The sequence below is a fragment of the Bactrocera tryoni genome, unplaced genomic scaffold (assembly GCF_016617805.1).
Source record: "Bactrocera tryoni isolate S06 unplaced genomic scaffold, CSIRO_BtryS06_freeze2 scaffold_11, whole genome shotgun sequence".
Taxonomy (NCBI): domain Eukaryota; kingdom Metazoa; phylum Arthropoda; class Insecta; order Diptera; family Tephritidae; genus Bactrocera; species Bactrocera tryoni.
In genome coordinates, this window is record NW_024395824.1 from 9017831 (window position 1) to 9044059 (window position 26229).

The window sequence follows — 26229 nt, forward strand, 5'->3', positions numbered from 1 at the left end:
CACCAGGGTGAATGACAGTACTCTGTAACGGGATGGACGAGAGGATGTCTCGCCTTCTCACTTTAGCTCACCTTCAAACGGATGTCCTTTGGCTACCCAGAGAATATTTGGTCTAGGACCGGTAGTCGTGCGCTGCTAGAGCCATATGTTTAAGAATCGTTTCTTGCCACTCCCAAGTGAATGACAATCAGAGAACTTTCCCCACTTTCGTGAACTTCTAAACATGACTCCATCTTCCAATATTATAATTAAGTAGATGACACAATTATGTCTAAACTCTGTTTTTAATTATTAGTCGGCACTACTTTGTATACTTAAATTTGTCACTAAAAAAGGAAAGGAATGTTGACAAGTAAAGTTTGTTAGATGTTTAGTTTGATACTATACTCCACCTTTTAATAGATTTCCGTGCACCATTTTCCAATTTACAGAAATCTTGTTATTTAAACACACAAAATATATATTCTTGGGAAACGTGCAGCACGTTTAATACTATATATCGTAAATAATAACTTAAGTGTATGGTTTTCCACGTTTTTTTGCTACCCTCTTGTGGACCTGTTTGTTACCTCTTGGTTTGACTTTGTAAGACCAAATGATGTTGAACTATACAATTTTATCTACCTCTGGCAGGGGACTAAAATTAAGAGGCTATGCCAGTGTGACGCATGAAAAATTAGGTGATTTTCTTGAATTTTTTTAAAAGAAAGTACTAGATTGAATGTTTCGACGCTCTGTGGCCGTAATAAAGTATAATTTTAGCTATTTAAAAAAAATTTTTTTTTACAAAAATATTAAAAAATAACGGAGTTACATATGTGCTGTCTGCGGAAGTCCCGAAAACAAGTGCCTCAACTGCTGGCATGATTCCGGTCGAATGAGTAGCTGAAACAAAAAAATTCAAAATGTTTATTAAACTTAAATATATTTTCTATACAATGAAATACGATTATTGAAAAGTATCAAAAATTAAGAAAATGGCGTAATTTTGAAAAAAAATCGTTTTTTTACGAAAGAAATTGTCGTTTTTTTAATGCCAAATTGACAATTTTCAACCAATCAAAAAGATCGTAGTCCATTGTATAGCAAATGTATTCAACTATACTCAGTTTTAATTTGAAGTCGATGGGTCAATTTCTCGTTGAATTATGATGTCAGCAATTTTGAACAATGTCGTTTCGAGAAAATCGATTTATAATCGCGTTTAAAGTTTCACTTATATAGTACTATATGTTTGCACCTCTGAGCGGTCGCTGTTTAAAACGCTGCAATATCCGTAAATGATTCATACTCATATTTCAATGATTGAAATGATCGACAGCGTTCGGTTTATACATAAGTATATCATCCCCTAAACACTGATTTACTCGTGCACTTCTGTTCTATTTCAAATACATATGTACATATCAGAGAACGGCATCGGCTGAATGAAAAACATTCGAACGCACTCAACAGCCGAATAATCACACTGTTCGGATCAGCCGATCAAACTTCCATGCGCTCACTTTTGGAACGAAGTTCCTTACAGGCAGGCTTGGCTTGGAGAAGATAGGGATTTTGCTGCGGGACCTAGTTGAAAAAAAGTGATAGTAAAACCGTAAGAAAAAACCCGTAAGAAATAACCCGTAAGAAAAAGACTGTAAGATCGCTAGTTATAGCCTACCTTTAGGTTTTGCAAAATAATTAGGCATGAAAATCTGTAACATTATTGTGTATGCAAATTAGTTTTGGGTGAGAATTGTGCTTGCACTAAGTACATTTATGGGGAGTTGAATTGTTGCATATTTTTTGGCGTAAGAAAAAAGTTAGGCTGTTCACGGTAAGGTGGTTATCGGGTTATGTGATTACAGAGAATGTACAATACCCTAGACAGACATGTGCTTTCCGTACTACTATTTGTACTACAATGAAAGCTCATGAAACCATACACCAGTATAGTGACACACATCTAGTATGCCTACCTAGTACATTCAACAGCTGACGTAAATTTTTTTAAATATATAAAATGAAAATGGATGTTACCAAAGTGAGCAGGGAGACGTTTTTTTTATTTAGTGGACGCATTAAAAAATGTGCGCAAAAAGGATACCTATTGGCGTAACGCCATACCACTTGAAAAACGAATTGCTGTCGCTTTATACACGTTAGCTTCTTCCGCAGAATATAGAACAGTTGGTAGTCTTTTTGGAATCGGTCACACAACAGTAGGAGCAATAGTGGTACAAGTTTGCGAAGATATATGCAGAGTGTTTAAGAATGAAGTATTCGATGCATATCCGCCGAATGATGTGAAAGTGAATGAAATAGTCTATGGTTTTGAACATTTAGGATTCCCGCAATGTTATGGCGCAATAGATGGGTGCCACATTGAAATAAAGCCTCCAAAAAACGAAGCCAGCGATTAGTATAACTTTAAAGGGTGGTACTCGACGGTTATATTTGCATCAGTGGACTATAGATGCAGATTTACTTATATCAATGTTGGTACACCAGGACGAAGCAATGACTCCACATTATTTGAGCAGTCGGCTTTGAAAAAGTGTCATTCCGATAACGAAATTTTTAAAAAATATGCAAAAACAATCGAAGGCATTGAGGTGCCGATACTCCTTATAGGAGATTCAGCATTCAAACTGTCTAAATACGTTATGAAACCATTTCCATTTTCTGTTAATCAACCAGAAAGTGAAAAAATATTTAACAGACGCATTTCATCGTGCCGAAGAGTTGTGGAAAATGCTTTCGGACATATAAAGGCTCGCTTCAGACAAATTGGTCGAGGTCTGGAAGTTAATTTAAAAAATGTTAACTTTGTTATAAAATCTTGTTGCATTATTCATAACATATGCAACAATAGAAATGACACTGTCAATCTGCAATGGATTCAACAAGCAAACGCTGGAAATAGCGGAAGGCAACCTCATAGAGCACACATAGACAGACAAGAAATCATTTGCGGAATTGAAATTCGACAGGCAATTATGACACATTTTATCCACGGTAAATATTATTTGTAATTTTTAGAAAGAATTGATATTTTTTTATTTACATATGTTTATTTAACATAGCCATAAGAACGGCGTTGGTTTGCTCCATCAATTTGAGGGCCTTTTCCTCATTTTCCAAACATTTATTGAAATAAGCTTCCATCATCTTTTGCTCTTTTTTAGCCAGTTCGAGATAATCTTCATCACTATTCCTCTTTCTCTTTATTGCAGCCGACGAAGTTGATGGTGCTTCTTCAGGTCCACTTTCATTTGACAATGAAGATGCCGCCATCGATGCGTCTAATGGATCCGTAACTGTGGAATAAAAGATGTATAATACATACATACATTGAAATTGTAATATTAAAATAAAATAATTGCTATTTCAAACAATCCATTTTCAATGCTTTCGTCGGCCAGTTCGTGTGTGAAATTTGATTTATCGCTGCCAATTATTTTGTGTATGGCGTCGTAGAATTCCCAATTAGACGGAGCTCCTCCGCTTGGGCCCACAGCCTTCCGTTCCTGTCTGATATGTTTAAATTAGCACATACTTAGTTTTATTGTATAATTATTTACAAACCTGTACTTCTTTGTTAAATTATTAATTCGATTTCGCAGCTCTGCTGGCGCTAGGAAAACACCGTGTTCATTTGCAAGTTGCGTGCTCTTTGCCGAGTAAATGTGGCTATTTTTGTGAACTCCACGCAGTTGGGAATTAAATTGTGCCTACACTTCAATTATATTTTTTATTGCGGCATTCCCAATATATATTTTTTGGACTTTCTCCATATTTTTTTTCTTACCGCCACAACAGATAAATTTATTTATTTTTTATTTTGTCAGCTGGCAGCGAAAACATACAGTGACTCACACGACCAACCGGATGAACTCAGCTATAACTTTGGATGAAAGTTAATGCTATTGAAATACCAATTTAGCTTAACATATTATATATCATTAAAAAGGAAATTTTATGTACTTTTTATTTTTTACTTAATCCATAAAAAATTTAACTTCATATTTAACATAAACACAAAAAGTCCAATACACACTTCAAATTCATCTCACACGACTAACCGGATTTTTTTTATATACAGTATAGTTCTAGTATTTAGTAGCGAAACCTTTTGAAGAAATTACTGCTTCTAAACGTTTTGGGATCGAGTCAACCAGCTTCTGACAGAATTCGGGTTTTACAGAATTCCATGCTTCCAGTATCGCTGCTTTGAGCTCCCCAATATTAGAATACTTTTTTCTATACACTTTTCGTCCTACTTCGTTCTACACATGCTCAATTATATTTAGATCTGGGGATTGTGCCGGTGTTTCCATTACGTGTGGGCAATTATATATCAGCCAAGTTCGAGCGATTTCTGATTTGTGCTTCGGATCGTTGTCCTGGTAGAAAATAAAGTCTCTTTGAATACCCAATTTTTCACAAGATGCTTTGACATTCTCCTTGAGAATATCGACGTACTGAAAACGATCCATAATATTTTTTACAAAATGCAGATTGCCGGTTCCCTTTGCTGATACACATCCCCAGACCATGATTGAGCCACCACCATGCTTCATAGTAGCTCTAGTATGTTTTGGAAGATGGGCTTCATTAGGACGCCGCCAAACAAACTTGCGCCCATCCGAACCTTGCAAATTGAATTTGCTTTCATCGGTAAAAAGGACCTAAATTATGCACAAATTTATCATTGAAACTGTTTTCAGCAAGATTCGATGCAAATTATGAAACTTACCCTATTCCAAAACTCTCTGGATTTCTTCAAGTGCGCTTTAGCAAATTCAAGTCTTTTTTTCTTATTTTTTTCCGATATATATGGCTTTTTTATCATCGCCCTTCCATGCAAATTGTTGTTTCGAAGCGTTCGTCGAATAGTTTCTGCTGAAACCTTTTTGCCTAGATCCTTTTCAACTATAATTTTTATATTTTCTGCTGTTGATTCCGGATTGTTTTTAACAATTCGCAATATGAAACGCTCATCATTTTCTGTTAATATTTTCCCTTGACCTTTTCTGGATATGTTACACACTCTATTTTCCTTCCGAAACTTTCTTACAATATCGTGGATAGTGGAAGTACTTCGCTTTACTATATTTGATATTTCTTTCACAGTTTTTCCATCTTCTTGGAGTTGTATTATTAAATTTCTAATGTCGATAGATGTGTGAGTACGTAAAGGAGCCATAATTGATATAACTAACCATTTAGCAATACAATTTGCAACTGGTTCAATGTAAGAATAAGCAGTACACATTTTCACAGAATTTTAAATGGAATAAAGGTCCCGTTACTTTACCGTGGGCTTCTATTGGTTTTTATCCGGTTAGTCGTGTGAGATGAATTTGAAGTGTGTATTGGACTTTTGTGTTTATGTTAAATATGAAGTTAAATTTTTTATGGATTAAGTAAAAAATAAAAAGTACATAAAATATCCTTTTTAATGATATATAATATGTTAAGCTAAATTGTTATTTCAATAGCATTAACTCACATCCAAAGTTAAAGCTGAGTTCATCCGGTTGGTCGTGTGAGTCACTGTATGATTTTGACAGAATGAGCTTTAAAGCTTTGGGTGTGTTCAATGCGATCCATCGTAGTACATTGCAGAACACCACTGAATTTCAATGGTATCTACATATATAGTATGCTATTGTAGTACGGAACTCTATTTGCTTTGGAACTAAAATGTGAAATACTGATGACACACATATAGGTTCTATATTATACTACATTATGTACTACATGTGTGTCTTGGGTATAATATAGAGAAGGTTCACCGCGTTGCCAAACTTACGATATTTCATTTTTTGGAGAGTACTATTTTCTATTAGCGAATTTCACCAACATTTAGCAGGAGCGTCGAAAATAGCAGAATTGAGCATTTTCAGTGTTAAATGAGAAAAATGATGCTAATTTCAATGTACGCTTACAGATTCGCATATTTACAATGCGCAAACGGGTATGGATATCATTTATATACTTATATTCTCCAAATACTTATTTGATAACAAAGCTCATTAGTATGTATGTATGTATGTATGTGCAATTTGACCTATTTAATGATAAATTCCATTAAATCTGTTGAAATGTATAAAAAGTGTAAAGTTTGTATTATTACTTAAATATTTAATTAATATAATTATAATTAATACAGGTTTATTAAGTTATATATTTATATATGTATGTATTTATTTGCATTGGGCATTAGAAGTTTTGATAACATATTAAAAGACAATGTCATATGCATATACATCCATAAATATGTGTACATGTAAACAGATTTTAAAAAACCGTACGCATAAAGTTCACATATTCACATACAAATGTATGTAATTTTGTGTTCATGTAAACGAATTTGAAAGAATCATTTCAATTCATTTGAAAGAATATTTCAGAATTACAAAATATTTTTCACATTCCTTGACAAATTCAGTCAATACTGGTTATGTGCCACATTCAAGGATACAGAATTTTGTGGTTTGTTAAAAATAAAAATATAATATGGTACATAAGCGACCGCGGATACTTAAACGAGTCGTACTTAAAACAATTCTATGTATTTCAAAAAATAAACCGTGAGATGCAGCAAGATATTATATAGGCTGTTAAGAGTGATGGAAAGGGATTTGATTTTCATTTAAGCGGAGTACTACTTAGCCGAGCTTGACTGTACACATGAATCAGAGGAGTATTGAATATTTTCTTTGAAATATTTCTTGAATTGAAAATCGACAAATAAACTATGTTGTCAATTTTATTCTAATATATTTTAATACTTATTTTTGCGGGGTCGCCGCTTTTTCCTTCTCATACATTTCAGAAATATTTTAAATTTATGATTTTTAGCTTTTGAAATCGTCGCGAAAAGACGCTTGTAGGCAAGGCATGCTCGGGGAGATGTAATGGCGTCTGCTTTTATGAATGAATCGAATATGCTTTTCTAAGTACGTTTGCGTTCATGAATGAAAACTTTGTTGTTGTGTAATTTACTATAAATTTTGACGTCTTGTATTTTTGATTTTTTGATTTACATACATGCGTACGCATATATTATTTGTGTGAGAATACCATACGCACATACATACATATGTGTGTACTAGGGTGGCTCTTATATAGCACTTTTTACAATTTTTAATAATTTTTCGTGGGCTACCCTTCAGTTTGGTTCCATTCCATGAAAAAAAGAGCTCTATGAAATTTGGTGTCAATCGGATAAGGGTAAGGTGTGCCCCTAGGCACACTTAAAAGTCCAAAATGAACCGAAAATCACATGAAAATCAAATTATTTGTTTTTTTGTTCCAAAAAATGTTTATTGAGTAAGTAACTAGCAAGAATTCTTACTGTTAAATTATATTAAATCATATATAATTTGTATTCATAAAGATTATTAAGTAATAAATATTAAATAATTAATTATTTTTTATAATTTATTAATTATTATCCATATTATATTTAGCTTATACATATAATTCTATAAAACTTTTTCTTCAATTCAATATTCAATTTCAGTTTATTAGAAAAAATAATGGTAAGAAATTATTTACAAAATAATAACATACAAATTTGAAATAAAGAAAGGTTAATAATTTACAAAAGAAAATGTCATGATGAATTAAAAATCCTTATTCATCGATAAAGTTTGTTTTCTGCTATCTGGAAACTTTTGACGGTACTCATTTACAACCTGAAGCTACATACTGCTTCTGTTCCTCGTTTTGGTAAATAAATTATTGTAATCCTCCATTAGTTTCACGCCTCTTTCCGCCGGATCGTTTACAACTTTCAGTTTCTTAACTAGATTTAGAGCATTAATGAAATCTTCATTTTTGTGCCACTGCGAAAGATCTATGTTAAGGAACTCGTCACTTAAATCGAATCTAGTGAAAAATTTCCTTGTTTTATTAGAAACAAATTGTTCGATTCTATTGTTCATTATTTCTGGGATTTGATTTATTTGCACATTAATATTTTTGGTATTTTTTTCTGATATATCTGTTCACGATATAGTGCACTGACCATTTTTCTTTTTGATTCAGAAGACAAATTAGAGTCAAAGAACGCGAAGGCGATGGGTTCAGGAAATAGATACCACAAATGATTTTTAATTTTTTGTAAAGCCACACGGGAGATGTCACTATCAATATTCTGATATTTATAAAGTGTTGAAAGAACACTTAAATCTAAAAATGGGGCTTTGGCTGCAGAAGGAGCACAAAACCACGCTTCGACATATACTCGGATTAGGAAAATGCAAATATCACAAATAGCATTTTCTTCAAGCGGTGATAACTTAAATTCATCGCGAAACATGAATATTTTCAAGCAATAAATAGCCTTTGCCATCCACCTTGCATGATGGATAGCCCCTGGTACTCGGAAGATCACTCCACGAGGCGGTGTTGTGCCAAGAAAAATAGCAGTCAATTCTAAAAATTCTCTATAATCCTCTCTGGGATGTTGTTCTTGCAAAGCGTCTTGTACAAAATCAAGAATTCGAGATACATCGACCGAATCCAAATTTTCCTTGACCTTTTCATGCTCGATTCCGGTTTTAAAATTATTAACGTTAATTCCAGACCAAGCAGTTTGGAACTTTTTTTAATATTGGTACAGTTGGGCCTGTAGTTTTCCCCATCTTTTCCTCATAAATTGCTTTTAAAATTATCTCGTACCTGTGATGCCGACAGGGTAAATACAAGAGATCTTTTTCCAGAAAGTTTTCAATCAAAACACATGCACCTTTAAAGCGCCTGTATTTGATGCTGTTGTGTCAAAAACTAATGCTTTTACGTAATCCTGAAGGCCCCATTCCGCAAGAGTTTCACAAACAGCTGTTGCTTGTTCTTTTCCATTCCCCGATTGCAATGCAGGTACACCAAGAAGTTGATCAGTACCACAATTTGAAAGAATTACAGAAAGTCGGTCTACTGTCTCTTTACCCGTTAATGCTGGAAGTAGTTTACCATCCCAATGCAAGGTAGCAGCGTGCAATTTCCTATCCTTGAAAATATTTTTGATTTCAGCAGCTTTTTGTTCGCGAAGATTCTCTCGAAAATTGTGAATAGAGCACCTGTTGATAGCGAAATTTTCAACATTATAACCAAGCGCTTCGATGGCAGCTACCAGAATATGAACAGCATTCCTGTCACTGATCTTGCACTTATCCAAGGCAGCAGCAAGCTTAGGAGTGATTATTGTTCGACGCCCCCTTTTCCTTTTTGCTTGTGGTTATAAATCTGTTGAGACTCGCGGAACTTCCTCCAAATCACAGAAATCGAAATCTTCACTACTGCTTGAACTAGACGTCATGAGCATAACAGGTTGAGCTGAAAAAATTAAAAAATTTAATCAAATGAAAACATATGTATAAATCCATAAATATTTATATACACAATCGATACTTACTTAGTTGTTGCATTTCATAATCGCTTCGCTTTTTCCTCTTCATCTCTTGCATTTTTCGTTCAGAAACTCGTGCTTCTTTCGCAATTAGCTGGTAATCAATTCCATACATAAACCCTGGCCGTCCTCTCAACCGCTGATTGATTAAGAACTGTTTATCTTCTTCAATGGTAATGATACTCAAAGCATTGGCGTGTGCTATATCAAAAGGTCCTCAAGTTTTTCAAGGAAATATGTTTCTTTTTTCTTATGAACCTCCGACAATCTTCCAGCATGTTTTTGAAGTGGCCTCCATTGTTGATACAGACCTTCCAACTTTGGTATACAATTCCTTAACTCTTGCGTCGGAATTCGTGCTTTTTCCCAATATATCATCGCTTCCCGCACAGCTAGTGAGGCACTTCTCCGTACGGTTAACTTACACACTCGCAAATTGAAAAAGAAAACGTTTAACACTTGTTTCACCGATGGCAGTCCAACAATTTCATTCGAGTAATGCCCAAGAAGATAAATTTTCTCTCGTAATCTAGGAGTTGAGATTGTGCTACCGTATGTGTTCACTTCGAATGTTATAGGAGACTGATATTTTCTTCCACTCAATTCACAATACACGAAGCACACTCAAAATTAAAAAAAAACGCATAATAACCGTCAATATTTACTGTAAATAGTTATTTTCATCCACTCAATTCACAATACTCCTTAGTAATTCACAATAAACTGCGTTTTCGTTCTGATTTTGGTGAAAACATCCTGAAAATACGCTATGCATTTGACAGTTAACACATGACGAAAACCAATTTTGAGGGCCAAGGGGCACACTTTAAACTTATCGGATTAACTTCAAATTTCGCTCATCTGATTTTTTTATAAAAAGGAACTAAATTGAGGGGTAGCACAAGAAAAAAATTGTACTTGAAAAATAAGAGCCACCCTAGTGTGTACGTAAATATAAAGCAGCGCGCGCCTTTTTATATTTCTGATAAATGATAATATTTTGATTTGAAATTGATTTGTACTTGCATACATATGTATCTGCAGGATAGATGCGTATGAAAGTTTGAAATGATAAGAGGTGTGATTTACATACATATATTATTATTGTAATATGTTATGATTTTAGGATATTACGATAATATTTCATATATATAGCATATATGTACATAAGTACATGCATACGAAATTATATAATATTATCAAAGATAAGAAATATTTGAAAAGGTAGCTTTAATTTGCACGTTAACTACAAATATTGTTGTGGAAATTGCATAATTTTATAATAATATTATCAATTTTGCATGAATTCCAAAAATTCGCAAAATGATATTCATATCAATTGATATGATTGCATGTAAACGTATAAAAATATAAGCCAAGACGCCAACATGCGCCTGTAAAAGCAGTGTATATTTCTGAGCATAATTTTCATTGAATTCTCAGCTCTGTTCACTCATTTCTGTTAAAATTTCTCCTGCCGAGCCAAAAGTGGTGAAATCCACTAATAGGATTTTGTTAGCTCTTGACAGTTCACACGCTTGTCCGTAGTTGAACCTTCTCCATATTATACGTTCTCTGGTGATTATTAGATTAAAAATAACCTCTATGCTCCGTGAACATCCTATGTATGGATATTTGCTTATTTTTACACAAACAGCTGTTCATTGTTTAGAATTTTAGTTCAATGAAATTCCTACCTATTAAATGCCTAAACAAAGTTTAAAAAGCAAAATAATCGAATTTAAAATAAGTTCTGCTATTCAGGAAATGGACTTTGTTGAAGGTGTGTGCTTATTAAATAATCCGAATTTTAAGCGTTCAAAAAATTCTTTGTATTAAATTTGCAGACATCTTGCGCCCTGAACAGTGTCACAATGCAATAGATGAAGTATTAGAAGAACTGCAAGAGGATATAACTTTAATCATCTGTAGTAGACGGGGAGATGAACTCCATGTTCCGAAATCTATTCATTGGCGAGAAAATGTTCTGTGTTGCTTTGGCGATGGAAATTTTTACAAATGCTGCGCGTCAGCAAATGCCAATACGCTCATCTCCTATTTTTTGATGCTTTGTGATGCTTTTTATTTCGGTTTTAATTTGCTGATTGTAAACAAAAAACAGAAGTTAATAGCAGAGTTTCCAAAAAGAAAAGAGAAAATCTAAATGGAAATTCCATTCGCTTAGTTTTATTTATTTTTTGTGCTGCCATTTAGTAAAATTCCATCGACTTTCAAACACTGGAAATAAGCAAACAACCACATAATCTGTAAAGAAGGGCTTAGGTTGGTCAAAGTTGGTTATTTTTTCATACCGCATTTTGTAGTTGTTTACTTAATCACATAACCACGTAACCCGATAACCACCTTATCATGAACAGCCTAGGTATTAATTGCATAATTTTAGGCGGGCTCTAACTAAGCCCACAACCACATAATCTGTAAACAAGGGCTTAGGTTGGTCAAAGTTGGTTATTTTGTCATACCGCATTTTATAGTTGTTTACTTAATCACATAACCACATAACCCGATAACCACCTTATCGTGAACATCATAAGTATTAATTGTATACTTTCAGGCGGGCTCTAACTAAGTGTTCGCTCCCCTGCACATTTCTTCACCATTGGAAAAGTTTACGTTGCGCTTTTGTGAATAAGCTGTAGAGCTTTGAATGTCTCATTGTGTTGCCATATTCCGTTAATTCGTTTTCCTTAAAAAATCAGGTGCGACAGTCGTATACGCCAGCGAGTAGTGCATATACCTTTCTCTTTCTCCCTCTTTCTTTCGTTCTTTCATTCCTTCTCTCTCTATTTATATGTAATTTTATGGTGTCAAACAAAAATAAGGAGACATATATTTTGTTATTTTAGTTATAATTTGAATTATGTTTTATTTTACGTAATTCATTATTTCTTAAAATCCTAAATTTTCTTAAAACTTATCTGTACTTAAATAAAAAGTAATCAGAAAAATTTGAGAGAAATATCAAGACAACCTACATAAAATTATTATCTTTTTTTTGCAAATTGTATCGATTCTACATTAGCCCAAGGAACTTCGTTTCTACCTGGTGTCCCACGACACCACATTTCTTTTTTGTTGTTGATTTTAAATTCACTCGGGGGTGTGCGATTTTTTGTTTCACTCCGAGTTTGTTCGGCTCGTGTTCAACATAATGATTTCGGGCGCTTGCTCATTCGGTTCAACAGTCATTGTTTTGACCCAGAACAATACTCAACTCGCAAAAATCAACTCGTATGATTTTACTCATGCGCGCAGCAAGCGGCAATTTTTCTGCACAGATGAAATGTAAGAAGAAGAAGGTGAAACACAACACAATCAAAATATTTTCACAACAAAGCATTTATTTTCATGTTTTCATTTTATTTTAAAACAAATAAGGAACATATTCATTGGTTGCATCGCATATTATATACATATTTTGATTTCAAATTTATAGTATGCAAAACCTAATTAGGTTTTACATTTACATACATACGTAAATTAAAAAATTATATTAAAAGATCGTAGAAAGGAATCAATGGTCAATGGTTAAAAATATTAGGCTGTCGACAGATTTTGGGCAAAGACGGTTCCTCTTTTCAGTGATCACGTTTCCAGCAAAAGAAAATCCGCGCTCTGCAGCTGCACTACTTGCCGGCATTGAGTGAACCTTAAGTGCGAATTTGGAGAGTCTTGGATATGTTTGTTCTTTATCCTTCCACCATTTTAAAATATCAAATTCATCTCCTATATCAACAATTTCTCTACAGTAGCCTTCCAGCTCATCTTTAGGTGTTTTGAAGCTATTAAGTGTCGACTTCTTAATTAGGTTGGGAAAAAAAAGAAACATTTTGATCCTTGTCTACTTGTGTACTTGTTGAACACCTGTCAATTTAGATAGTTGAGCTTTCAAAGGAAAATTCTGAAGTATCGCAATTTTGTGTGCTTGGGCTAATTTGAGCAGAACTTGTTGATGTAACGTCCAAGTACTTAATTTGTGAAATACAAAATTTTTTTATGGCGTCTTGATCGTTGGGCTGCATTTGTAACGCAGGTGGAAACAAGAAACAAGCAGCATTTTTCTACTAACTCAGAAACTTCTATCGATTCCTTAAACGAATTCTCCAAAACGTTGGCAAACAAATGGCTGCTTCAGTTTAACCGAATATTGTTCTGCAAAGCTTTGACGATATTTGGGCCTCTATCAGTAACGAACTTCATTTGGTCCAAATTATATATGCGGAATTCAGCAAACAAAGTGTTCAACTTATTTAAACGTTTGTGCTTGTTGAACGGCCGAAGTTCATTGACTTAACACCTAAAATTAGATCCACCAATTTTAAACCCTTTTGGTAGTGCAAGGTGACACCAAGAAAGTTGCGATGGACGTAACTGTCCGTCCACAAGTCAACTGTGGCAGTTGCCCCACCACTATGAGCAACTTCGGCTATCTCATCTTTAATAATTTTTTTTTTCATCCGCCAACTTTAGCGTAGCTCGAGACACCGTTGTTGCATCAGGCAGCAGGTCATTAAGATCAACTCCTTCCTTATGTCTCCCACCAATACTGATTAGGAACTTTGCGATGTTCCTAAATCCATTGCCATTGATTGCTGAAAAGGGTTGGCAGTCCTGTGTCACCCATTCCACACATGCGTCATTAGCATCTTTTTTTTCTTCTGGTTTTGCAGTAGTAAATAATGTTGTCTCTTTAAGCAACTTGCAGCATTTAAGTCGGCTTAAATTTGAAGTCTGCTTCGGTGAGTATTTTACAAGATTATGACAAGACCGGCAGTATAAAAATCCATCCAGAGCAACGTCATCTTCCTTCACAATTTCTGTCAATATGTTCCAAATATTGCTTTTTCCCTTACGTCGGGCAGACAATTGGTATTCGTTTCCGCGAATTTTTTCAATGATGCCCTCCATATCGATCAAATAACAAAATGCAACTAATTATGAACTACAAAAATGTAATGTGAGTCATAGCGAAAGGAAGATTTTGACTAAAAAAACAACAACAAAAACAAGCTACAACAACAAACTGCATTGAAATTGTTACGGTACATGCTAATCGTTTACTCATAACCGATCAACTCAAATTGAACCGAATGATGCTTTCGTCAACACATGTTCATTTTTTAACGCTGACTTTTGTTTAGTGAGTTGAATTGAGTGAGAAATTTTGAACTGAAGACTCAAGATCCTCGGAATGATGTGTACGGCAAAATGAGTTGATTTTTACTCAACACTTTGTTTTTTTCAGTGAGTTGAGTTGAATGAAAAAGTTCGCGTATCGGTAAAACAAGAAAATAGTGATTTTTGCAGTTCTCTGATACATATGTATGTATGTATGTATATCCGACTGTTTTTCCTGATTTAATCATACTCGTTGCATGTATAAATTATTGCCGGTTACATTAAAACGACAAAAAAAAATTATTTTTTTGGTCAAAATGACCTTTATTAACAAACGTTGTTGATTTGCAATTGTTGCAATGCTTGCATTATTGTTGGTCGGCCTGGCTGTAGTTTATACTGCGCGTGCCGGATGTTATTTGGTAAATTGCTTATCCAGCATTATTCTGCTTATGACAGTTAACTTTAGTGTTGCTAACTCCTCCGCTGTCAAAAACGAACGTCCTCGTTTGTTCAAACTATTAGGGTTATTGGCACTTTTGACGTGGGAGTTTCCGATGTGTCTTCTTTGTTATTGGCCACATTCACGTTTACATTGTAGCTCGATGGTTCTATTAGTTTTGTCTTGCAATTCTTCCTTATGATTGGTGCAGTGCCTATTGTTGCTAGGCTGATCAGGCAAATAACTACTAATGAAAAATTTGTTATTAGAGCTGCTGTGTGGGTTGTCTGCAGTGTTTGTAAATGATTGGTGTTATTTATGTGGAGTTCCTTCATCATCTCAAAGCTGAGAATTTCTTCCTCTTTGTTCGAAGGGATATTTGACTGTAGGATTGCGGGTAATGGTTTGCTAGTTAGTATTTCATTAAAGGAGTGTTTTTGGTTGTCGATTAAAACTATGGAATTGCGATATTGAGCGGCGTTTGATCCCACAAGATTTATTTTATGATTATCAATTTGAATTGTGCCATTATACTGGTTTAATAATATGATGCCAGGGAAGATGTTTTCTATCGATGGTATGTGCTGGTTATTTATTTGAGTGCATTCTGCTGGTTCGCTTCTGAGTAGTTGCGGAACACAAGTAGTGTTACTAATATCTATCATATTCTTATAGTACAAATTCTTATATGATTATTTTCATTACATTTCGTTTTTATTCCAATGTTTATGTTTACTACATGTTACGATATCCTCATAGGGAATTTTATTAATATATTTATTTTTCTTTATGGGTTTGATTACAATTGAATCGCAAATTTCTTCGCTTATTAATGGTTATTTTATTTTATGTTATTTTATATGATAGGAATATATAAAATAACATTGTTTCATTTGAGGCTACTTTTATATTCGCAAATTCTAGCGATTCTTCTACATTATTTGAAGTTATTTTTTATAAAAATGGATTTTGCTAATGCTAGTTCTTCATTTGATAAAATATACGAATTGACGATTCCGGCTTTGGCCCAATGAATCGCATAATCAATATTAATAATTTCTTCTTTTACAATCTTTAATTTATATTTTAACTCTATTGCAAAATTGCGTTGTACATCTTCATTAGATTGTACCGTTTTTAAAATCTTATTTGATACTCTCGTAATATTATTTATCCTATCAAAAATTATTTTATTTATTACTACTTTATTATTATTATTGTTTATTATATTATTTATTTGATTATATAAAATTACTAAGTCGTCATGATCGGGATTTCCCGCGATCCATTTCCAGACTTTTCCTATTGTTTCTATGGATTTTTTAAATCTTTTGGTTCGGAGTCTATTTAGGTAAGTTTAGGTAAGGGTTAATTCTTTTATCAAGATGGGTAGAAAGGGATTTTCTGGTGTTATCTTGGTTTTAATAGTGTTGTCCATTTCGTAGAGTGTCATTTGAAATGCGTCTAGGTCTACTTTATGTATTATTCGGTAGGTTCCTGTTTCTATTCTTGTCAATCCTGTATCAAATGTTGCTAATTGTGAATTTGTGTAGTCTATTATTTTAAAATCTGCGTACACTAGGTGCACAAAAAACCTGCAAAGTAAAAGAAAAAAAATTTACTATTGTCTGATGTTGCTTTTATGTACCGTCCGTCCTTTTTCAGTGATTACTACACTGGATTTGTCTTCCTTAACTGTTTCCTTTCTATATTTTGCTGTAAGTTTTGACCCTATTCGTTTGTTTATTCTGACATAAATTACATCTCCAGGAGTATATATTTTCATAGGTTTCCGTGTTTTATTATGGTTTTCTAGATCTTTTGCTTGCCTTCTCCGAAGGGTTTCTATATTTTCCTGTCGTGCATTTTCATACTGCTCGTGGTCTACTGTAACGCGTCTGCCAAAAAATGTCTCCATAGGTCGTTTCCCTGTTGCGGAATGTATGGTGTAATTATATTCGTATGTACATCGGTCTAAGAGTTCTTGGAATGAGCGGTGTGTGCGTTCCGTTTGAAGGCAGCGCATAATTTCAGACAAGGTAGAGTGAAATCTTTCTACTTGTCCGTTAACTGTGCTTGTGTATGGGGGAGTTTTAAAAATTTTAATACCGAGTTGGTCTTCGACCATAAATTGTATGGAAGCTGAATTTAAAGATTTCTCGTTGTCGAAAAGCGAAAAGTATTTGTCGTAAAGGTTCTCTGATATCTTCTATTGATTTTGACTCTATTATTTTGACTTGAGCATATTTGGAGAATTTATCTACTGCTGTTAGAACTAATTTTTTTCCGTACTGTAAATATCTATATGCACAATTTCTCCAGGGTATTGAGGTATTGGGGTTTCTAATAGTTGTGGTTTATTAGGGTTGCGATCATACTTGTTTTCCTTGCAAACTCTACACTGTTTAATTATATTTTCTATTTTTGCTTTCATCTTTGGAAAGTAACATCTTTGTATTAGTTGTTTTTTATTTTCGTCTCTGTTCCTATGTGCTCGCTTGTGTTCGTTTAATATTTCCTCGGTTTGTGCATCCTCGCTTGTTATGTCCTTTACTTCTGTTTGGGTGTAACGAATTTTATAATTACTAAAGTGAAGTGGGTAAATTTCCTGGATTTTTCCTATTATTTCTTCAGAGGTAAATATACCATTTATCACTGAGGGGTTAAGGATCGTTTCAATAGTGGAGTTAAATTCTCTGTTGAAAAGTTGGGTTTGGTTATTATATGTCTATGGTAGGTCGGGAATGGTATTTTAAACTGGTAGCTGTCTTCGTCTGCTAACGAGATCCAAATTTGGTTTTTGAATGCATTTATGGGTCCTTCTATTGCTGGAATTAGATTGTGTGATGAGCTTTCGTCGGAATGTGTAGCAACTGATAGGGAGTTTACTTCAAAAGGCCTGGATAATGTATCTGCAACTACATTGGCTTTCCGAGGTTTGTATTTTAATTCATAGTTGTATTCTTCGAGTATAGCTTTCCATCGCTTTAGTTTGGAGTTATTATTTTTATTACTGAGAGCGTATGTAAGTGGTTGGTGGTCTGTATGTATTACAACTTTTGCTGTATCGTATAGATAGTTTCTAAATGAGTTCAGTGCCCATATAATGGCAAGCATTTATTTTTAGTTGACTGCGTAATTTTCTTCGGCTTTGTTCAATGTTCTTGATATAAAGTTTATTGGTTTGCCATTTTGCTCTAAAACGGCGCCTATGGCATACTTTGAGGCGTCAGTAGTTAGGTCAAATTCTTTCTTGTAATCAGGATATTGTAAAATTACGTCTTTAGATGTCAGTGTGGATTTAATTTTGTTGAATGCAGATTTAGCTTCCTCATTTAGATTTATTTGGATTTTTTCAGAGGTTCTTTTCGACATTCTTCCTTCCTCACCTCTAAGAAGGGAAGTAAGTGGCTTGGCCAATTTGGCGTAATCCTTGATAAATCTTCTATAATATCCGGATAAGCCTAAGAATGATCGTAAGTCCTTGATCGTCTGGGGGTATGGAAAATTTAATATTGATTGTACTTTGGACAGGTTTATAGAAATTCCTTTGGAAGATACAACGAATCCTAGGAATTCGACCTGCTTTTTGAAGAATTCGCATTTATCGATTTGAACCTTCATGCTTGCTTTACTGAGGGTATCAAAAATTGTGTCTATGTGTTCGGAGTGTGATTTTTCGTTTTTACTAAATATAATTATATCGTATATGTATACATAGCATATTTTGCCTATGTATTGTCCTGGTATGTCGTCAAGCGTCCGTTGAAATATGGCCGGGGCATTTTTCAAACCAAACGGAAGTCGGGTGAACTCGTATTTCCCATTGTTCACTGAAAATGCTGTTTTTTCCACGTCAGATTCCTTAAGAAGAATTTGATGGAAACCGCTTTTTAAATCAATCACAGAGAAAATTCGGTTTTCTCCTAGTTGGGAGAGAACTTCATTTCTTTCAGGTATTGGATACCTATCTGCAACTGTAACTGCGTTTAGCTTCCTGTAATCTATAACCATTCTAAATTTGTTTTTGCCAGACGCGTCCTCTTTTTTAGGCACTACCCATACAGGTGAGTTATAGGGTGATCTTGATTGTCGTATGATACCGTCGTCTAATAATTTATTTACTTGCTTGTTCGTCACGGATATGTATTAAGTTAACGTCCTGTACACTATATTGTCTTAGATAGATTATTTTCGTATTTGCTACTACCATGTAATTTTCTTTTGTGTGTATGATTGCTGAAAGTGCTTTTAAGCTATCGTTTCCTAATATGGCATGGAAAGTGGTGAGTGTTGGCAATAGGAAAAATTTTAATTTGCAATTTTCCAAATTGAAAAGATTAAGATATGTATGGTGAGTAATTTTTATTTTGCCGCCTACTGAGTTGCCTAGAAAAGGAGTATTGTTCGCTATTGGTTTTTCTACTAAGCTTGATTGTATGTAATTTTTATTGGATCCGGTGTCTACTAATATTTGCATTATTTCGCCGCTGTTCGTCCTGCATCTGAAATAAGGTAGCGAAGAGCTATTTAGTCTAAAAAATGTACGTCAGTGAGGTCGAGTGTTTCTTCAATTGTGTCCTTGTGATTTGGCACATTGTATGTTTGCTCATTGTAGTCGTATTGGTTATTGTGGTTGTATTGGTCATTGTAGTTGTATACGCTTTCGTTGTATTGGTCCTCTGGTGGTTCGTTAGAATTTATGTGAAAGTTTCTTTGCATTTTTTGTAGGGTTTGATGGTCTTTTACCGAATTCTTGGGGTTTTGGCCGATTTGCGTAATTAACGGCACTTGTTCTTATACTCTCATCCACGTCCATCGGCTGAAGTGGTTTAGGGGGTCTTGGAGGAGCAATGTTTTGCTGTGGATTATATAGATTCTGGTTTTGTTGCCGATATTGTTGACTAAATTGATTTGGATTCCGATTTGAATGTTGTTGGATGTTAGGGTGATTAAGGTTTAGTTGGTTGCTATGGTAGTTTTGTGGGTTGGAATATGTCAAGGGAATTGGTAGATAAGCTAGTTCAGGAAAAAATTTGGATGTGGTTTGAGGGTTTATGGTTGGTGAGATCTGGGTTTGGTGTATTGCTGTCGTGGCTGTTGCTGATTTATGAGTTGTTGACGAGAAGTTGATGGTGTGATAGAGGTTTGGTTATTAGCGTGAGAAGTTCTGAAGCTTTGGTTTCCTAATTTGAGACAAAGATGGAGGGCTTCGGGTAGGCTTTTTAGTTCTTTAATGCCAAGTAGCCGGGGAAGATCACCAGAAAGTCCTATAATAGAAGTATCGAGGGCTTTAGCGCGGTAATTCTCCGTTAACAAGTGGACTGCTTTTTCTCCTATCTCCATACATCCTATCTTGTTCAGAATTAAAGATAAGTGTCCATATACCTTTTGGTAAAATTCGTTAATTGTCATTCGTCTTTGTATGAGACATGTCATTTGGTACTCTAGAGTGCCTATGTCTCGTTTGTCTGCGTAGTGAGTGGTTAAGCAGCGGGAGATTGCTGTCCAGTCTAGAGGGGTGTTGTAGGATTCTAAGGCTATATCTGCCTTTCCAATTATCTTATTTCTGATGACATTTAAAATGCCGAAATATCGGGTGATTTTTTAAGAGCTTGATAACTTTTTTTTAAAAAAAAACGCATAAAATTTGCAAAATCTCATCGGTTCTTTATTTGAAACGTTAGATTGTTTTATGACATTTACTTTTTGAAGATAATTTCATTTAAATGTTGACCGCGGCTGCGTCTTAGGTGGTCCATTCGGAAAGTCAATTTTGGGCAACTTTTTCGAGCATTTCGGCCGGAATAGCCCGAATTTCTTCGGAAATGTTGTCTTCCAAAGCTGGAATAGTTGCTGGCTTATTTCTGTAGACTTTAGACTTGACGTAGCCCCACAAAAATAGTCTAAAGGCGTTAAATCGCATGATCTTGGTGGCCAACTTACGGGTCCATTTCTTGAGATGAATTGTTCTCCGAAGTTTTCCCTCAAAATGGCCATAGAATCGCTTGAGCTGTGTGGCATGTAGCGCCATCTTGTTGAAACCACATGTCAACCAAGTTCAGTTCTTCCATTTTTGGCAACAAAAAGTTTGTTAGCATCGAACGACAGCGATCGCCATTCACCGTAACGTTGCGTCCAACAGCATCTTTGAAAAATACGGTCCAATGATTCCACCAGCGTACAAACCACACCAAACAGTGCATTTTCGGGATGCATGGGCAGTTCTTGAACGGCTTCTGGTTGCTCTTCACCCCAAATGCGGCAATTTTGCTTATTTACGTAGCCATTCAACCAGAAATGAGCCTCATCGCTGTAGACCATAAATCGGACGTAAAGCGCGAAACACATTTCGAACCGAACACTGATTTTGGTAATAAAATTCAATGATTTGCAAGCGTTGCTCGTTAGTAAGTCTATTCATGATGAAATGTCAAAGCATACTGAGCATCTTTCTCTTTGACACCATGTCTGAAATCCCACGTGATCTGTCAAATACTAATGCATGAAAATCCTAACCTCAAAAAAATCACCCGATATGAGAGGGCTTTATGAGAGCCGGATGAAAAATTGGACGATAAGCGTGGCACCGTCCACTTTTAAGGAAAATCACATATCTCGGAGCTCGCCCAAGGGATTTCCACTAAATTTAGTCCGTGAGGGGAATTTCATATTCCTATGTCTCAATGGGAAAAATGGGCGAAATCGAACTACAACTACGCCTACTTCCCATTTAACACAATTTTGAATTCCATATAATTTTTTCACTTTCCAGTACACAAATCAAGAGGGAATTAGTAAAACGGGATAAAACTTTGCACGAATAATGCCTTTTGAGTATGCCACCTATGACTATAAATTGTCCAAACGGAGCCAAAACTGTTTAAGGTGTCAAATATATGGACCCCAGTAATTGACTTTTTACCGCAAACATTGGTTAATTTGTGAGATATACAAGTATGTTCAATTGAAAATCAAAGAGAATATTTTCTTGATAATAGTATTTATGTGTATCAGAAATGGGTTGAATCGGGCCAATACTTCCCTGAGCCTCCATAAAACTAATATAAAGATTTTCGAACTTCTGCATGACTGTATGCTGGATTAATCAGCCAATATTTTAGTTATCCCAATGAAAAGTACAGGACGTGCTCTACTAATAACAGTGTATCTTTGTGCCTAAAATGGATAAAATTAGGCGAAAATTTGACCTATCCGGCTGAATTTACTCCATATGATTGGTAATGGTATGTGAGGTAGCTTAATGAATCTCAGCGAACATTTTACTAGTATGTGACATATTCATGGTATGTAATATTGACAAAAATAGATAAAATCGAGTCGATACTACCTACTCCCATATACCTACTACTCCCCTATACTACATATGTGTATTAATTTTCATTTATATATATTGTATATATTTACATATTATATATATATTATACTTTTTTATTACATACCATCTATGAAAATTCTATAAAGCCTTACTTAAAAAGCCGAATATCTCGAGAAGTATTAATGATAGCGATTTTGACCTTGGACCTGTTTTGTAGCAAATAAAATTTCCTACAAGTCTGTCATGTACATTTTTTCTATAGCTCTTGTCATTTACGAGATATATACAAAAAAATGCGAATTTCGTGGAAAAGTCAGGTTTAGAGCCCCGTACTACCTCGCCAGTGTGAGTTTCAACTTTGTCGCAATGGGCTCTTTTGTAGAGTGTTCAATTCTGAGGGATATGTGTCTAAAGTCAAAGCGATGCCATAAAATGCCTATGAGTTATGGAAATTTAAAGATAAAAAATCACGATTGTGCTGAATTTTCAATGGAAAATTTTTACATGCCTTGGTCCAGTCCCTAATGTTAATATTAAGGGCTCAAATTTTCAGGGAATTTTTTTAGGGTATTTCAAGGAAATTTCATGATGGGATTAAAAAAAATGAGAGTAGTTCAAAAACACACCCTAATATATATATATATATAAGTGCTTGGGTTTCGACTCTCTGGTTGACGATTTGCACACCTTAAGGTATTTCTCTGGTTTCGATTGCAAGAGTATAAAACGTATCTGTTATAGATAATTTATAGGCATCTAGCTTGTGTCAACAGTATCTTCATTTACCTTAATTAATGCCTTTGTAAATGGCTGGTTCTGAGAGGATGATTAGCGAAACCAAAAAGTTTTCGACCATCTACCGGCGGAAATGTTTGGATATGTGTAAATAAAAGCGCACGTAAATTTATCGCAATTACTGACGAATTATTAGGGTGGGTACTTAATATGAGAAAGGCACGTTAAGGTGCTCTTAAACCTGGAAATGATGCAGTTTGTTAGTTTTAACTTAGAAATGTTATTCAAATATCGTAAAAGTTTTCCTTAATGGCAAACAAGAAGCATTAGGGTATTCCCTAAATATGATATGCTAACTTAATTTTCGACATTATTTTCAAATATATGTACATTCGATATATGTAGGTATGTACGTAATGATGACACTCTTTGACTGCTTCTAGTCGGGACCACAATTCGCACATGACACATAAACCGTAATAGTCTCTCTTGTGATCACAGTATTGGTAAAATGGAAAATTATAGTCTTTAGGACTAACCTAGCACACATATAATACATTTGTGAGTCGTAAAGAATTATATAAAAACATTCATTCAAATTAAGCACCGAATCGATTGGATTCTAATTGATGAACTGTTTACTGGCATCGATGGCTTATATTTACTTACATAATGTACATATATGCGTGTGAGTATATGTATGTTGTTGTTATATTAGTTTACGTGCCTTCATTAGCTTTTAGGAAAACGTGTCTTGCTTTAATACAAGCAAGATTTACACACACAGACATAATAAAAGAGTAAATTGCTTAAAGCAACCATTTTTATTCAATAATTGCGTTAAACAAACTATACCCGAATGTAAATTCCCCTACTCAGCCCTACTGCAAATCATGTTTGCGTGTGTGTAGCGGTGACCCCGGAAGGTCTCGGAAATAGATTGCGCGTTTATGTGAGTGCAGTGAAGTTCAAATGTTGCCATCGTTTCCAGACTATTTTATAAATTTTTCCTTTTTTGCGAGTGGCTTATAGAAAAGCCGTTATTTGGGCCATTTAAGACTTTAAGGAGTTAATGGTTGAGGAAGGCGGATCAACTTTCGTTATTGAAATCAAATTCGTTTTTGTTTTTTAACAAATACTTTCGATAACTGGGCTAATCGGTGAGGCAACAAATTTCTTTTTACTGAAAATAGTACCGTTATTGTTGGTATTAACATTGAATTTACTTGCAGTGAAAACTTTTTGCCTTGTGGCTGTAAGCATTAGCCAGTTAAACTTAAACTTGAATAATTCTTTTTATTTCATAAATTTTTGTTTTTAACAAAATTTGACGGGTTGACAGCCTCCTCTTTGTTCGCTTTGAGCGCTTCATCAAAGTAACTTAGCAAACAAAATGCTTAACAAATTTTCCTCTTAATAATAAGAATCTTGTTTTTATTTTCGAGCTGCTAACCTAAAATTTTTATTTGAGGTGGAGATTCATCAAGCTTTCAAACATTTCTTCCAGTATGTGCTTTATTAAATATTTCTGTTTTTATACAAAACTTGGCAATGTATAATCAAGTCAAGTCAATTAAAATGTGGCTGGCGTCATGAAATTGTAATTGCTTTTTTGTTTCCCGACTTCATCAAATATTAGACCGGGATGTGGCATCTCGTGATATCGCCCAGAAGATGGGAGTTAGTCTCCAAACCATTTTAAACCGTCTGTAGAAGACTGGATACACAAAACAGCTTGATGTTTGGCTGCTGCATGATTTAACGCAAAAAAGCCTTCTGGGCCGAATTAACGCCTGCGATATGCTGCTGAAACGCAACGAACTCGAACTATTTTTGAAGCGGATGGTGACTGGCGACGAAAAATGGATCACATACGACAATATCAAGCGAAAACGGTCGTGGTCGATGGTCGGTGAATCGTCCCAAACGGTGGCCAAGGCGGGATTAACGACCAGAGAGGTTTTGCTGTGTGTTTGGTGGGATAGGAAGGAATCGTCCACTATGAACTGCTTACATATGACCAGATGCTTAATTCTACCATTTACTGCGTACCGCTTGAAGGAGGCGATTGACCAGAAGCGTCCAGAATTGACCAACAGGAAGGGTGAAGTATTCCAACAGGACAACGCCAGACCACATACTTCGTTGATGACTCGTCAGAATCTACGGGAGCTCGGTGGGGAGGTTTTATCGCATCCACCATATCGCCCAGATACAGCACCAAGTGATTACCACCTGTTCCTGTCCATGGCGAACGCCTTGTTGGTCTAAAGTTGAACTCAAAAGAGGCGTCTGAAAGTGGCTCTCCGAGTTCTTCGCAAATAAGGAGAGGAGCTTCTACGAGGAGGGTATTATGAAGTTGCCGTCTAGATGGAAACAGATTATCGAACGAAACGGCGCATATTTGAACTAAATCCGATCACTATACCACTTTTATAAAGCATTGAATAAAGAGCAAAAAAGCGGAAGGGAGATATTCGACAACCTAATATATGTATATCATTTTTGGTTATGGAGAAAATCATTTACACCGAGGAAATAGTGGCAATAAACAAATTCGTTTTAGTGAGTCATTATTTGTTCAACATCATGTTGGTGTTCTGTGTAGTTTGATTGCCTTCCACCAAAATGTGAGATATGACTGACGACATAGTTAACCTTTGTTGGCGCATTCGGTTTTGGTTATATCACATTTACATATATACTTATACATAAAATATTTTTTCGCTTCATATGTACATATAACGATATGAAAGCATGTATTTAGAAAGGTAACAAAGCAAGCCAAAGCTTTGAAGTGAGAAATGTGACGAATTCTTTCTGGGGACTCACCTGCGTATACCCTTACTGGGGGCGCTGCTGGCAGGTGGGCGCATTTACCCGGCCACTTAACCCCCCACCGTCAACATATTGAATACCAATACAATTATAACTGTAATAAAAGTGTGAATGCGACGTTGGTGTGTGAGTAAGGGAGGCACACGACTCGAAGTTTGGGTTTCGCCGAAGTTCGCTCAAAGCAAATTAAACAACAATCGCCTTATTTAAGGTAAATACTTACATATGTTCACATATATAGTTAGTACATACAAGTAAATAGAAATATAAAAATTAATTATAGCGAGTACTTTGAAAATTGTGTCGAACGTTATATAAATCTGTGATATG

General features: G+C 35.0%; 1 protein-coding gene across 2 annotated transcripts in view; it reads left to right on the plus strand.

Annotated features, from left to right (window-relative positions):
* The window catches only part of LOC120779654, a 57662-nt gene extending 40907 nt beyond the window's left edge, over window positions 1-16755 (plus strand). Inside the window, exon 2 of one of the 2 annotated variants that reach the window (XM_040112011.1) lies at window positions 16283-16755. In XM_040112011.1, the coding sequence (XP_039967945.1) occupies window positions 16283-16342 (60 nt within the window). In that variant the 3' untranslated portion in view covers window positions 16343-16755. Of the gene's footprint in view, window positions 1-3218; window positions 3774-16282 lie in introns of those variants that run through there. The other variant, XM_040112010.1, reaches the window with a different exon arrangement.
* The last annotated feature ends 9474 nt before the right edge of the window (window positions 16756-26229 follow it).